Consider the following 12032-nt stretch of genomic DNA (forward strand, 5'->3'; position numbering starts at 1 on the left):
CAATGCTCATTTACTTCCTCTGTATCCTTGCTGGTTTCCTGTCTAGTTGTTCTACCAATTACTGAGAGAAAAGTGTGCATGTATCCAACCATAACTGTGGTTTTATCTGTTCTTTCAGTTCTATCAGTTTTACTTCACACATTTTGCAACTCTGTTGTTTGGTGCATACACGTTTAGGATTGCAATGTCTTCTTGGTGGATTGACCTTTTTTATTATATATTATAATACCCTTCTCTCTCTGATAATTTTCTTTGCTCTGAAGTCTCCTTTATTATTAATATGGTCACTCCTGCATTATTTTGATTGTTTGTGTGATGTATCTTTTTCCATTCTTTAACTTTCAACATGTCTATATTGTTATATTTGAGGGGACTTTTTTATAGACAGTACATAGGTGAGCCATATTTTAACTCTGCAAATCTCTTTCTTTTAATTGGTATATTTCATGCTTTTAAGTTTAATTAATTTCCCATATGTTTGGGCTTAAGTCTTCCATTTTCTTTTTTATTTATTTCTTTTTAATGTTATTTTTAACTGTTTTCCACCTTTTCCTAACTTAGCTGATGATTTTTTTGTTTGTTTATTCTATTTTTCTTCTTTCTGTTTTATTTTTCCTACCTTCCTGTGGGTACTTTTAAGATTTTTTAAAATTTATTTTTGATGTATCAATAGTGGTTTTGATTGTATCACTTTGTATAGCTTTTAGCTATTGCTGTAGGTAACACTTCAGTGTAGTGATATCATTTTATTAGTTCAAGTCAAGTATAGAAAACTTACTTTCATTTATGTCTTATTACCATTCTGAATTTATAATAGTTATCTTAAATATTTCCTCCATGCACATTTAGAATCATATCAGACAGTGTTATAATTTTTGCTTCAACTTTCAACATAAAATTCAAGAGGAGAAGAAACATCTATTGTATCTACCCATATTTATGCTTACCATGCTTTTTGTTTCTTTTTGGTGTTCTGATACTTGTTTTTTCCTCTTTTTAAAAAATTACCTTTCTGTTTAGAGAATGGAGTTTAGCCATTCTTTCAGGGTAGGTCTGCTGGTCATAGAATCTCTTCTTTTCCTTCATCTGAGATTGTCTTGGTTTCTTCCTGATTGCTAAGTGATGTATTTACTGGTATAACTTTCTGATGGGGTAGTTTTTTTCTTTCAGTCACTGGAAACTCTTGTGCCACATCCTAGCCTTCATGGTTTCTAATAAACAATCCATTATCATTCTAATTATTTTTCCCCTATAGGTAATGTGTTATCTCTGGCTACTGTCAAGATTTTATTCTTTGTCTTTAATTTTCAGAAGTTATGATGTGTCTTAGCATGGACATTTTAAATTTTATTGTTTGTGTTTCACTCAGCTTCTTGAATCTGTAGGTTTATGGCTCTTGCTAAGTGGGAATTTTTCTGCTTTGCCCTCTGTCTCTCTCCTTTAGGAATCTAAGTGACATGAATGTTAGATACTTTTTTATGATCCCACAAATCCCTGAGGCCCTAATTTTTTTCCATTCTATTTTCTTTGTTTTGTTTAAATTTCTGTTCTGTCTTCCAGTTTTGTTATTCTTTCCTCTCTCCTCATCATTCTGCTGTTGAGCCTATCTACTGATCTCTTTATTTACACTATTATATTTTTCAGTTTTAAAAACTTTGCTGATACTTTCTGTTTCTTAAGGATTTCTGGTTTTTTGATTTGTTTCAAGCATGTTCATAATTGCTTATTGAAGCATTTTTATCGTGACTGCTTTAAAATCTTTGTCTGATAATTCTAACAACTCTTTCTTCTCAACGTTAGCATCCGTTGAGTGTATTTTTTTCATTTGGTTTGAGATCTTTCTGGTTCCAGGTATGAGGAATGTTTTTTGATTGACATATGAATATTTTCGGCATAATAGCGTAAGACCCTAGATCTTATTTTAACTTTCTGTTTTAGCTGTATTTTTTTATACCACTCTGGTATAAGAAGGGGTGAGGGCACATCACCTCATTACTGCCAGGTAGGAATATAAGGCCATTATTTTTGTTGACATCCAGCTCCCCAGTAGGCCTCCACTGATACCTCCTTGGCCGGGAAATACAGGAGTGCTTCATTACTGGTTCTCATTTGGCCTTCTTTTATAGGGCAGGAGAAAAGGTGTGACCTCTTGATTGGTGATGAAGTGGTTTCTTATCATCTATTGGAAATGAAAGTGTTGACTTCTTCCTTGTAGTTTTCTGACACCACCATGACTGAGAGAGTTGGGAGTTGAACATTGTGCCTCATGATAGACTCATGAATGTAGAAGTCTCGGTTTCTACTCAGCCTTTGCTGGAATGGATGGGGGTAGGGTAAAGTTTTTTCTGAGTGGTTATTGTCTAAAAGTTTTCTTTTTGCTTGGCTGCTCTTTTCCTGTCCTTTGGCTAGAGAGACAGGCTTTTGCTGAGGATTTTTTTGTACGCATGTGCTGGCATTTCTCAGTAGTTGGCTCCTTTGACTTTAAGGCAAAAAAGAAACCTAGGGCACTTACCATAGCGTCGTTCGTAGAGTCCTGAAGTTCATAGCTAAGCTGCCTTCTTCTATCCATGTTTCTAAGTCTTTTTATGTTTGTTTTATATGTAATGTCCAAGATTCTTGGTTGTACTTAGTGAGAAGACTAGGGAAAATTATGTCTACTCCATCTTCCCATCCATGTATCTTTAAAATAAGTGTCTGACCTATTTATTGTCCTGCAATAAAAGTGATGATTTCTTAAAAACAGGTTATGAAACAACTTATAGGGTATAGATTATGATGACATGAATAGCTTAGAACAGTAGCTGTCAAACTTAAAGTGCATTCAAACACCTGGAAGGCTTTTTAACACCGATTATGGAGTCCTACTCCCAAGAAGCAATGAGAACTAGCATTTCTAACAAGTTCCCAGGTAATACTGAAGGTGCTGCTCTGAGGACCATAGTTTGATAATCTGTTTCAGAGAAATGCTGAATAGATGACAGATCATTAACTTTAAATGATATTAATGGCAAATACAGTTGCTTTGAGTAAAACAAATAAAAATTTGTAATAATTAAACTGGGTATTAGATATAAAATATTTAAAGGTAGATACTTAAAAGATGATATCATATTTTTAATGAAATGGGTCTTCCCATTTTCCAGCACTATAGTATATGGCATTTGAGAGGCCAAAAGAGTAGGGCACTAAGGGAAATAGTATTCATTTTATTATAAAGGGAAGAATATAGCAAAAAATGAGAGATAAGGTGATCAGTTGTTCTGTGAGCATAAAATAATGCCTATTTTTTGGATCTTAAGCAAGAGTATTTGAAGAATACCTTAAGCCACACTCTGATAGTTGTATGATATGCAAGATCTTTCTTAAGACTCAGATTTGATGTCAGAAAAGCTCTGTTACATTGATCTGAACTAATGATGCCCAACCTGCTAATTACTGCACTTATCATCATAATATACTTTCCTCTAAAGTTCCTCTTTTTTTCTTGAGTTAGTGAATAAAAATGATTCTGGAATTAAAACTACTCCCATCAATAGTATGACCATTAGTTTAGATCAAGGTGAACCTAAAAATATTTTTCCCAGGTGATCACTAACTATAAAAAAGAAAAATTAAAATACTGGAATGTCAGAATGAAGTCTCTTAGACATTATTCTTCTTACAGAATTTGTTATAAATGTTAATATAGAAATTTGCTTTGAATATTCATCAGATAATGGTTCTTGTTTTGTAGCCACATACATTAGAGTAATTAAAGTATTTCCTTTTCTCTTTTAGCTCTGTTGGTTTAGCAAAAGCAGCTCTAGAAGCAATTAATGGATTCAACCTTTTTGGCAACCAGGTAAAAAATAAGAGCCCCAGAATCTTTGATTATTTGAATTGCACATTTAATTAATTTGACTATTCATTAACAAAGTCATTTCCGTATAATCAGAGAATGTCCAAAATTTATGTAGAAGCTCATGCTTGAACTTTTCCTTTGAAAATGATTTGCCAGTTAAAATTTAGTTTTCTAACTAAAGGCCATTGCTTAATTTCTTTTAAAAAAAAAGAAGAAAAAATTTTGATAAAGAATTCTGATTTCCTTGGTTCAGTGACTTTTCCCTCAAGTCTATTACTTACTTTGTAGAGAGTTTCACATTTTTAAATTTATTTGGTGTTGTATATTTATATTTTTATGTCAGTTTTCATGTTGGTTTCAATTTAATATGTTTCAATGTATATCTCATGTAGAAGAGAATTTGTGTGATGTGTTTAGCCAGATAGTTGGGAGTTTTGATCCTAGCTTCACCTTCAATTGGCTACCATCAAATGTCTAAAATCTCATTTTCTCTGGAGATGAAAAAGAAACCTTGAAGGTCGTCTTAAATTTTCATTAGATCTTTAGCCAGTTTTTGTACTGAAAGAATCTAATCAAGTGACCGTAGATTGAGTTGTCAGTGGAAAGGAATAAAATGTAGGAATAGAGGTTACTACTCTGGATCAAGAAGTAGGCTAATTTTCTTTAGCAGTTTTTATAAAGATTCCTAAGATGGTGAGGTAAAGTGAAGTCTCTAACTGATATTATAATTAATCTTAAGCTACTGAAATGCTAAGTCAGTAAAGAAACATTTTAGGAGGTTACACAGTTGTGCAAAAAAAATGACATGGTTTTTGTTATGTCAATTATAATACTATTTACTCAAGTCTTGAATTTAAGAATATTTTTAATTGTAGTATATTAATGCAGCCACCTCACTTCTCCTCCTTACATGCACAAGCACTCTTTTCACCCCAAATCCCTCTGGAGGATACATGGGCACTGTCTACATGAAGGTCATGAGGAATTACCACATACTTTGGATCACCCATTTTCATATTCCTGGATGGATGGATGGATAGATAGATAGACTGACAGACAGACAGACATACAGGAGTAGGAGGATAAAATGACTTTAAAGAATGGCATTATATTAGGGGTCAGGAGACAGCATCACTGCATGCTCTGTGCTCAATTCCACCAGTGAGTTTAACTGTTTAACTAAGCCTCAGCTTCCTCGTCTAAAAAAATAAAGATAATGATAATAGGACCTAACTCAGGAGGTTTTCATGCAAATAAAAGTTAATTAGCATAGTGCTTGGCAGAGATTAAACTTTTAATAAATGCCATCTCTTGTTGCTATTATTTATGAAGTAATGGTAATACAAAGGAAGAGAAATGAAGAGAAAGAACTGAAAGCTTTCTAGAGCATATATCAAGGAGACTGAGAGGAGGCATGGACTAAACCAGAGGTAGTGTTATCAGCAGTCTGGAAAGGTACAGGTCTTGCTAACCTGGCTTCTGTGACATACCAAATACTGAGCTGAGTGGAGCTGAGTGTCTCTTGGTTGGCTGTTACATGGTAGTAGCCAGCTCTTTTTTGCAATTGTGTCATCTCCTTTGAAGTACCTGAGTCTTAGTTTATGTTGCTTACATACCTGTATGCACCCCTTCCAAGTATGTGTATACTCACACACATACATACAAACTACATTTCCTAACTCTACCCATCTTTTAGTGCTCTACTTTTCCCAGGAAGCTTTCATAGATTGCTCAGCTATAATTCTAAAATCAGTAAATTGCTTTACTCTGCATTTGGATTCTGAGTTATAACTGTATTGCTGATACTGTTCCTCAGCCAGTTTCTCAGTCTTGACAACACATAGGAATCATTTGAGGAATTTAAAAAAATACTCATATATGAGCTCTACTTCCAGGGATTCTGATTTAATTGGTGTAGGGGGAGGCCTTGGCATTGAGATTTTTTGGAACTCCTCAGGAATTCTAATATACAAGCAAGGATGAGAACAACTGCTCTAAGCTGAGCTAATTTTTGGCCTTGTTCAGGTCATGTCTATTTCCAATGGAGCTATGCACCAAATATTTGCTGAATTGACTACTACTTGATTATTTCAGATAGAAATATGGACAGACAATGTCTTATTTCTTTTTTTTTTTTCTGAGACAACTTCTTACTCTATCACCCAGGCTGGAGTGCAGTGGCACGATCTCGGCTGACTGCAACCTCCACCTCCTGGGTTCAAGCGATTCTCCTGCCTCAGCCTCCCAAGTAGCTGGGAATACAGGTGTGTGCTACCACACTAATTTTTGGATTTTTAGTAGAGGTGGGGTTTCCCCATGTTGGTCAGGCTGGTCTTGAACTCCTTACCTCAGGTGATCCGCCCACCTTGGCCTCCCAGCGTACTCGGATTACAGCCGTGAGCCACCACGACGGGCCATGTCTTATTTGTTTAGCCACAAGAATATCACATGTTGCCAGTAAAGTCCCTTCATCTTCCATTTTTATAAGATAGTGTCAGTGTCCTACTTTTACAAATTCCCTTTCATCTCTTTTTCTGATGTGGAGAATTGCAGAAACATGACATTGAAAATGTTACTATTTCCACCTCTACACCAGTTAAATTAATAATGTGCCTGCTAAACAGTAGCACATTTAAAAGTGTATGTTATCTTTTTAGTGTTTAATCATTTTATAATGTCATTGTATATACTTAAAAGAGCTATGATCTAATTAAAAGTCAGTTGCTGGGAAAAGAATTGACATAAAAAAATGCTTTATTCAAATGAAAATCCATAGAAACCACCTCAAGACTTGGGGAATTTCAGATCATATTGATATTCACAGTTATTTCTAAAGGCCCATTGGTATAAGGTTTTGGAAGACCTGATTGTGTATCTTTAACTAAATTAATTTAGAACTTTCAAAAAGTACATTCCCTCTTGGTGGCAACTCGAGAGTCATAGATCTTTGGAGATGGTAGAGCCCCTCTCTCAAAATGAATGATCAGAAGATTGAGGTAGTGTTTCTCAGATCACACCACACAGGGGCAAAACCAGGAATTAAACCAATGCCACTCCATAATGAATCTGTTAATAGAAGATCAACTTGTTGGTATGGGAAATTTCAGCTGTTGGACACTTTCTACTTTTAGAACTGGGAGCTATGCCTTTTCTTTGAAAACTCTTAAGCTGTTTTTTGCTTAATAATTATTGAGCTTCTGAAAGAGGTATCCATTTCACAAATAGTGTGAAAGGCTTTCCTTTTGCCCCTGGCTTCAGCATGTGAGATAAAATAAAGATTAATTTTATTTTTATGGGCAGTTGTTGGGTGGAAAAGTTTTTCGCTTTGGTTGTGGTTATTATGCGTTCCTATACTTCCTCCTTTTTTCCCAATAACAACTTTCCTTATTATTCAAGGGGAAAAAAAAACCGCTTTAAATCTTCATTCTGAAACTATTTTCCAAATTTATTTTTCTTTGGGACACTAAGAATAAAATGTGATAAAATGGCCTAGTTTCCTTAATGATTTGTTTACAATAAAGGCTAATTTGGGGCAGAGCTACATTTAGAAACATATATAATCCTCAGTGTGGGAATCACATATTTCATCATGATCTCAAATATATTCTGTATAAATTTCCTGACAAATATATTTAAATATTATTTAAATAATGTCTGATAATATTTAAACAGTAATATTTTAGTCTATCAGAATTTGTTTTCATCAAATATCATAGTCATAGTAAGCAACAGTTTTGTGTTTCCTGGGTTCAAGTCTCAGCTCTGCTCTTTTGAGACCCTGAAAATTAATGTTCAAATTTATCTTTCTCTGTAGTTTGAGAATTCCTTTTACAGTATGTGCGTGAGGACAAAGAAGCTTGGGTTGTGAGTAGGGCTGCTGGAAAGAGCTGTTGGGTCAGTAAGCAAAAGCTGACTATTTACACATCTATTGCCACCATAGCCTTGGTGCAGAAGGGAAATTCCCATCAGTAAATACCCCTTCTGGAAGAATACATTTCTCCAGGATCTGCTACAGAGCTCAGTGGCAGCCTCATAACTGAACTAGGGGAGAAAATCTCCTGACCATAGTTTTGTGGTGTGGTTTTGTTCCAGAATAAGAATGTGAAGATCATGTACAGTAGGTAGATCCAATGACCAGTTGTACCTTGTTTTATTTTTTGATTCTAGATAAGGGTAGCAAGTCCCTTAGCTCAGGCTCCGAGAAGTGATTAATGAAGAAAAGAAAGATTAGACAGTCTTTAAATTGTTTTCTTTTGAATTGAGACCAGTGAGATCAGCAAAGTCTTATGTTTACAGTTGATACCCTTCGCCTTAGAGACTGTCTCAAAAGTGGTTGTTCTGGTCATGGGATTAAGGGAAGTACAGTGCAGCCCTTCCCCACCACTGGAACTCAAGTCCCCATGACAGTGGTCAGGTTTCAGAATCATCTTCCAGTCCTAGTGCATTTACTAGAACTAAGACAATTATAGAAACTTGATTAGGGAGTAAAGTTTGAGCTGTCAGTCTTAAAATAAGCTCTTTAGGTGGAGTCAGGATATTATGGCAGAATTATAATGATTTCAGGAAATGGAAGATGAAAATAAAATATCCAAAGTTAATCAGATACTCTGAAGTGACATATGCATGTAAAACATCCTTTCATATTCCTGTCCTTAACTGGGGAAATCAAGATACTGACAAATGAGCCGAGGCCAGAATCTAAAAGGTAATGACTAGAGAGATTGCTCATGTTATGTAAAGTGTTCAAAGCAGTTCAGACATCTAGCTTCCTTTGAAATTTCCAGGCCTTAAATTAATGTGTCTGATGATTTAAAGTAGGTGATAATTAATTCCATGTGTGGGTTCTCCTTGACGACTTTTAAAAAGACTTGCTTCTGGATTGGGAATAGCTGCCCATGAATTTGGGTGATTTTACCCTCCTGGAAATCTGGACCGTAATGCCTAAAGCATGGAATATTTTTGTGAGAAGACAACCAAACAATATAGTTAATCACCCTTTGATCTTGGTGTTAAAATATGGCAACATTATGAGATTATTTTTCCCTTTGGGCATTTTTCTTAGGTTGGCAGAGAAAAATTGAGAGCTGAATAAATACTTTGATGAATTTAGACAAATAAGCCACTTATTTGTGGCCAGAAAATAGAAGTTGGCTGTTTACATTAATCAAGTAACGTAGAGAATTGCCAGATTTGCCATTTCACTTCATTATTTATAAATTATCCTACTTAGATTGTATCTTTTGAAAATTTAATTCCGGGCCGATAGTTTGGTATGCAATTGACTTTATTAATTCTTGGCCTAAAGATAAATTATAGCTCTTATTTTTTGTGTATTCATAGGCTCCTATTATGTCCATTTATTTCTCTGCTCTTTTGTTGTAACTACCCTACTTGCTCCCATTTCACCAAAATTCAGAGCCTAGCTATGGTCCTCACCTTCTCTATGAAGTGCCCCAACTTCCCTGGGGACTTGTTTTATAATCTTCTTCTCCCCCTTAAACCACTAACTTTGATGAAAGTAAGTCATGTGTTGCGATGTGCTGCCTTTTTGTTTTCTTAATAATCTTGTTCAGGACTGTCGCCTGGGTCAGCTCCTTGAGAGCACAGGTCAAATTTGATCTTGTTTGTTTTCCTTAAAGCAGGTGCACAATACCTTGCCAGTGGCAGCTGCTGCATGAACCAGTAGAGATGGGAGGTTGGAACTCCGGAGTAATAGAAAGGACAGTTTACCATTCATACGGTGGTTGAGAGACAGCCTTACCGAATCACTGTTCATTTATTAATTTACTTGTCAGATTTTAAAAAGGTTTGAAAATGATATTCTGAATGAGAAATCATTCTATTTTATGAGCTAATTTTCATTAGCTCATAAAACATGGGCTACTAGGAAACAAATGCCTCTAGTGAATCTGACATCTGGATATAGGGTCTGGTGCTGCTAGATTTTGAAGTTCAGTCTAGGTGATTGGTTGGAGATATTTTTGTTTCAGTGTGAATGCATCTGTGAAGTTGGTGAGAATTGGGATGAGATTCAGAAAATAGTATTAAAGTAACATGAAATTTATAATCCTCTTCTCCCTTTCCCCATGTATTTTTCTGAGTATTCTCCTTATTCCCATCCCGTTCTATGTGATTTCAAATATTTAACTCCCCAATAAAGCTGTTGAATATGGAATGCAGTAGTTTTAACCTGATTAGCAGATAGATTAACATTTTGTTACACCTATTTGTTTTATTCAAGCTTTTTTTTCTTACTTGAAATATATATGTGTGTGTGTGTGCGCATATATATATATATATGGGAGAATTGTATGAAATATATATATGTATGGGGGAATTGTATAATCTAGTGGTTAAAGAATGGGCCTCTGTGTTAGAGACTTGGTTTTGAACCTTTGCTCTGTTAAAGTAAGGTTTAATGTCCTTTTCAGTATATTAAATGAGACAATCCAGGTGACACATAAAGCATAGTGCTTGATGCAGTGAATATTAGTTCAGATTAGTTGCTTTATTGTTATTTGAGATTCTCCTGTCTTCATATTTTAATACAGTATTCTTTTACATTCATCTAGATTATATCTAAATTTATTTAGTTTGATCTTATAGTCAATATTCTTTATGAGGAATGTATAACTCAGATTTTATGAATCTGCATTCTCATTCTTTGTCATGTTAGCTAAACTAATTGTATTTTCATTAAAATAAATGTCACTAATATAGTGGCTATCTTGTAATCAGTACATTTGGATTTATAAGAAAGTCAAGGAAAACTAGGGAAAACATAAAAATAACATTTTTATGATTATAAAGTTAATGTTTATTACAGGAAATTTGAGAAATATTCAAAGTACACACAAAATTTAAATCTTCTGGAACTCCACACTCAATGCAGTCAATGTCAGTGTTTTTGTGAAGTTTTCACAGTCAAAATGCCAAATGTTCTCCAAGTCTTTTTTTCTTAATTTAGGAAATGTTTTTCTTTTTCTCTTTCCAGGGCTGTTCGTGGTCAGTTATATTTGTGGATCTCGATGCTCACAATCGCAACAGGCAAACTTTGTGCTCGCTGTTACCCAGAGAATCAAGATCACATGTGAGACATTGAATAAAGATCATGAACTGTTGTTTATGATTTCTATGTAGTTTTACCTTAATTTCCAATAAAGTACTCTAAAATGTTAGTGGTCGTCCGAAAGGGATAAGAAGACGTGATAGATATTGCCCCTTACTCCTCTGGCCTGGGGAGGTCTTAGGAAATGGACGCGAGTTGTGGACAGGGCTGCTTTGGCCTTTGAATCTCTTGCAGGAGACTACAAAAATAGACTTTTCTTTTGGGGGAGTAGCAACATTAGGCCAAGATGAATTATTTTTTTGCCATGGTATATTAGAAAAATATTTTTCATAATGTATTTATCTTTTGGATAAAATAACCTTCCATTCCTTATTTCTTTTCTCTCATTCAATACACTTTTTCCCCTTGCCTGATGAACTTTTGTATGCTTATCCTACCTGATTGCAGAATTTTCTAGGGACTGTCTGTGGTTGTGTTATTTAGAAAACACCCAAAATGGAATAATTGAGTTATTCAAAACCGTTTTGTATAAGTAATGTAAGATTATCATTTTTAAAAAAAGCTCCCCAAATAAGCAAATAATATAATAACCACTCATGCCACCACTCTGATACAATCTTGACAACATTTTGGTATATATGTTTTCACTTATTTTTAGACATATATAATATTTGTATTTTACAAAGCTATAAGAGTACTTTTTATATTGATTGATAACCTAGCTCTGTGAGTGGATATTGTCCCATACCAGTAAACGGATTTCTACAATATAAATTTTAATAGTTGCTAATTTACTCAACTAATTGTTGGATATTTCGGTTGTTTCCTCTTTTTCATTATTGTAAGCAAATTGTTGTGACAGACTAAGTTGTGACAACTATTAAATTTTTGCGCACCATTTTAATTAATATTTTGACGTTCGAGCCCATTGAACCTTGAAAATACTATCAACAAATGAAGTTTTATCTCTTCTGTAAGGTTTCCTGGAACATGCCATAGAAACAGCTGTCTGATCCTGGGAGCAGAGCGTGCTCACTTTTGACTGCATAACCTCACTGGCTTTTCATCTCTATCATTCTCCTTGGGCTGTGTTGATCACATCGCTGTGGACACTCACAGTCT

General features: G+C 34.7%; 1 protein-coding gene across 11 annotated transcripts in view; it reads left to right on the forward strand.

Annotated features, from left to right (window-relative positions):
- Nucleotides 1-12032, forward strand: part of PHKB (phosphorylase kinase regulatory subunit beta) — a 225514-nt gene that overhangs the window by 111440 nt on the left and 102042 nt on the right. For all 11 annotated transcript variants that reach the window (XM_077984034.1, XM_077984031.1, XM_077984029.1 and 8 more), the window contains 2 exon segments: nucleotides 3778-3841; nucleotides 10836-10931. In XM_077984034.1, coding sequence (XP_077840160.1) covers nucleotides 3778-3841; nucleotides 10836-10931 — 160 coding nt within the window.

Source organism: Macaca mulatta, chromosome 20, assembly GCF_049350105.2.
Source record: "Macaca mulatta isolate MMU2019108-1 chromosome 20, T2T-MMU8v2.0, whole genome shotgun sequence".
Lineage (NCBI taxonomy): Eukaryota > Metazoa > Chordata > Mammalia > Primates > Cercopithecidae > Macaca > Macaca mulatta.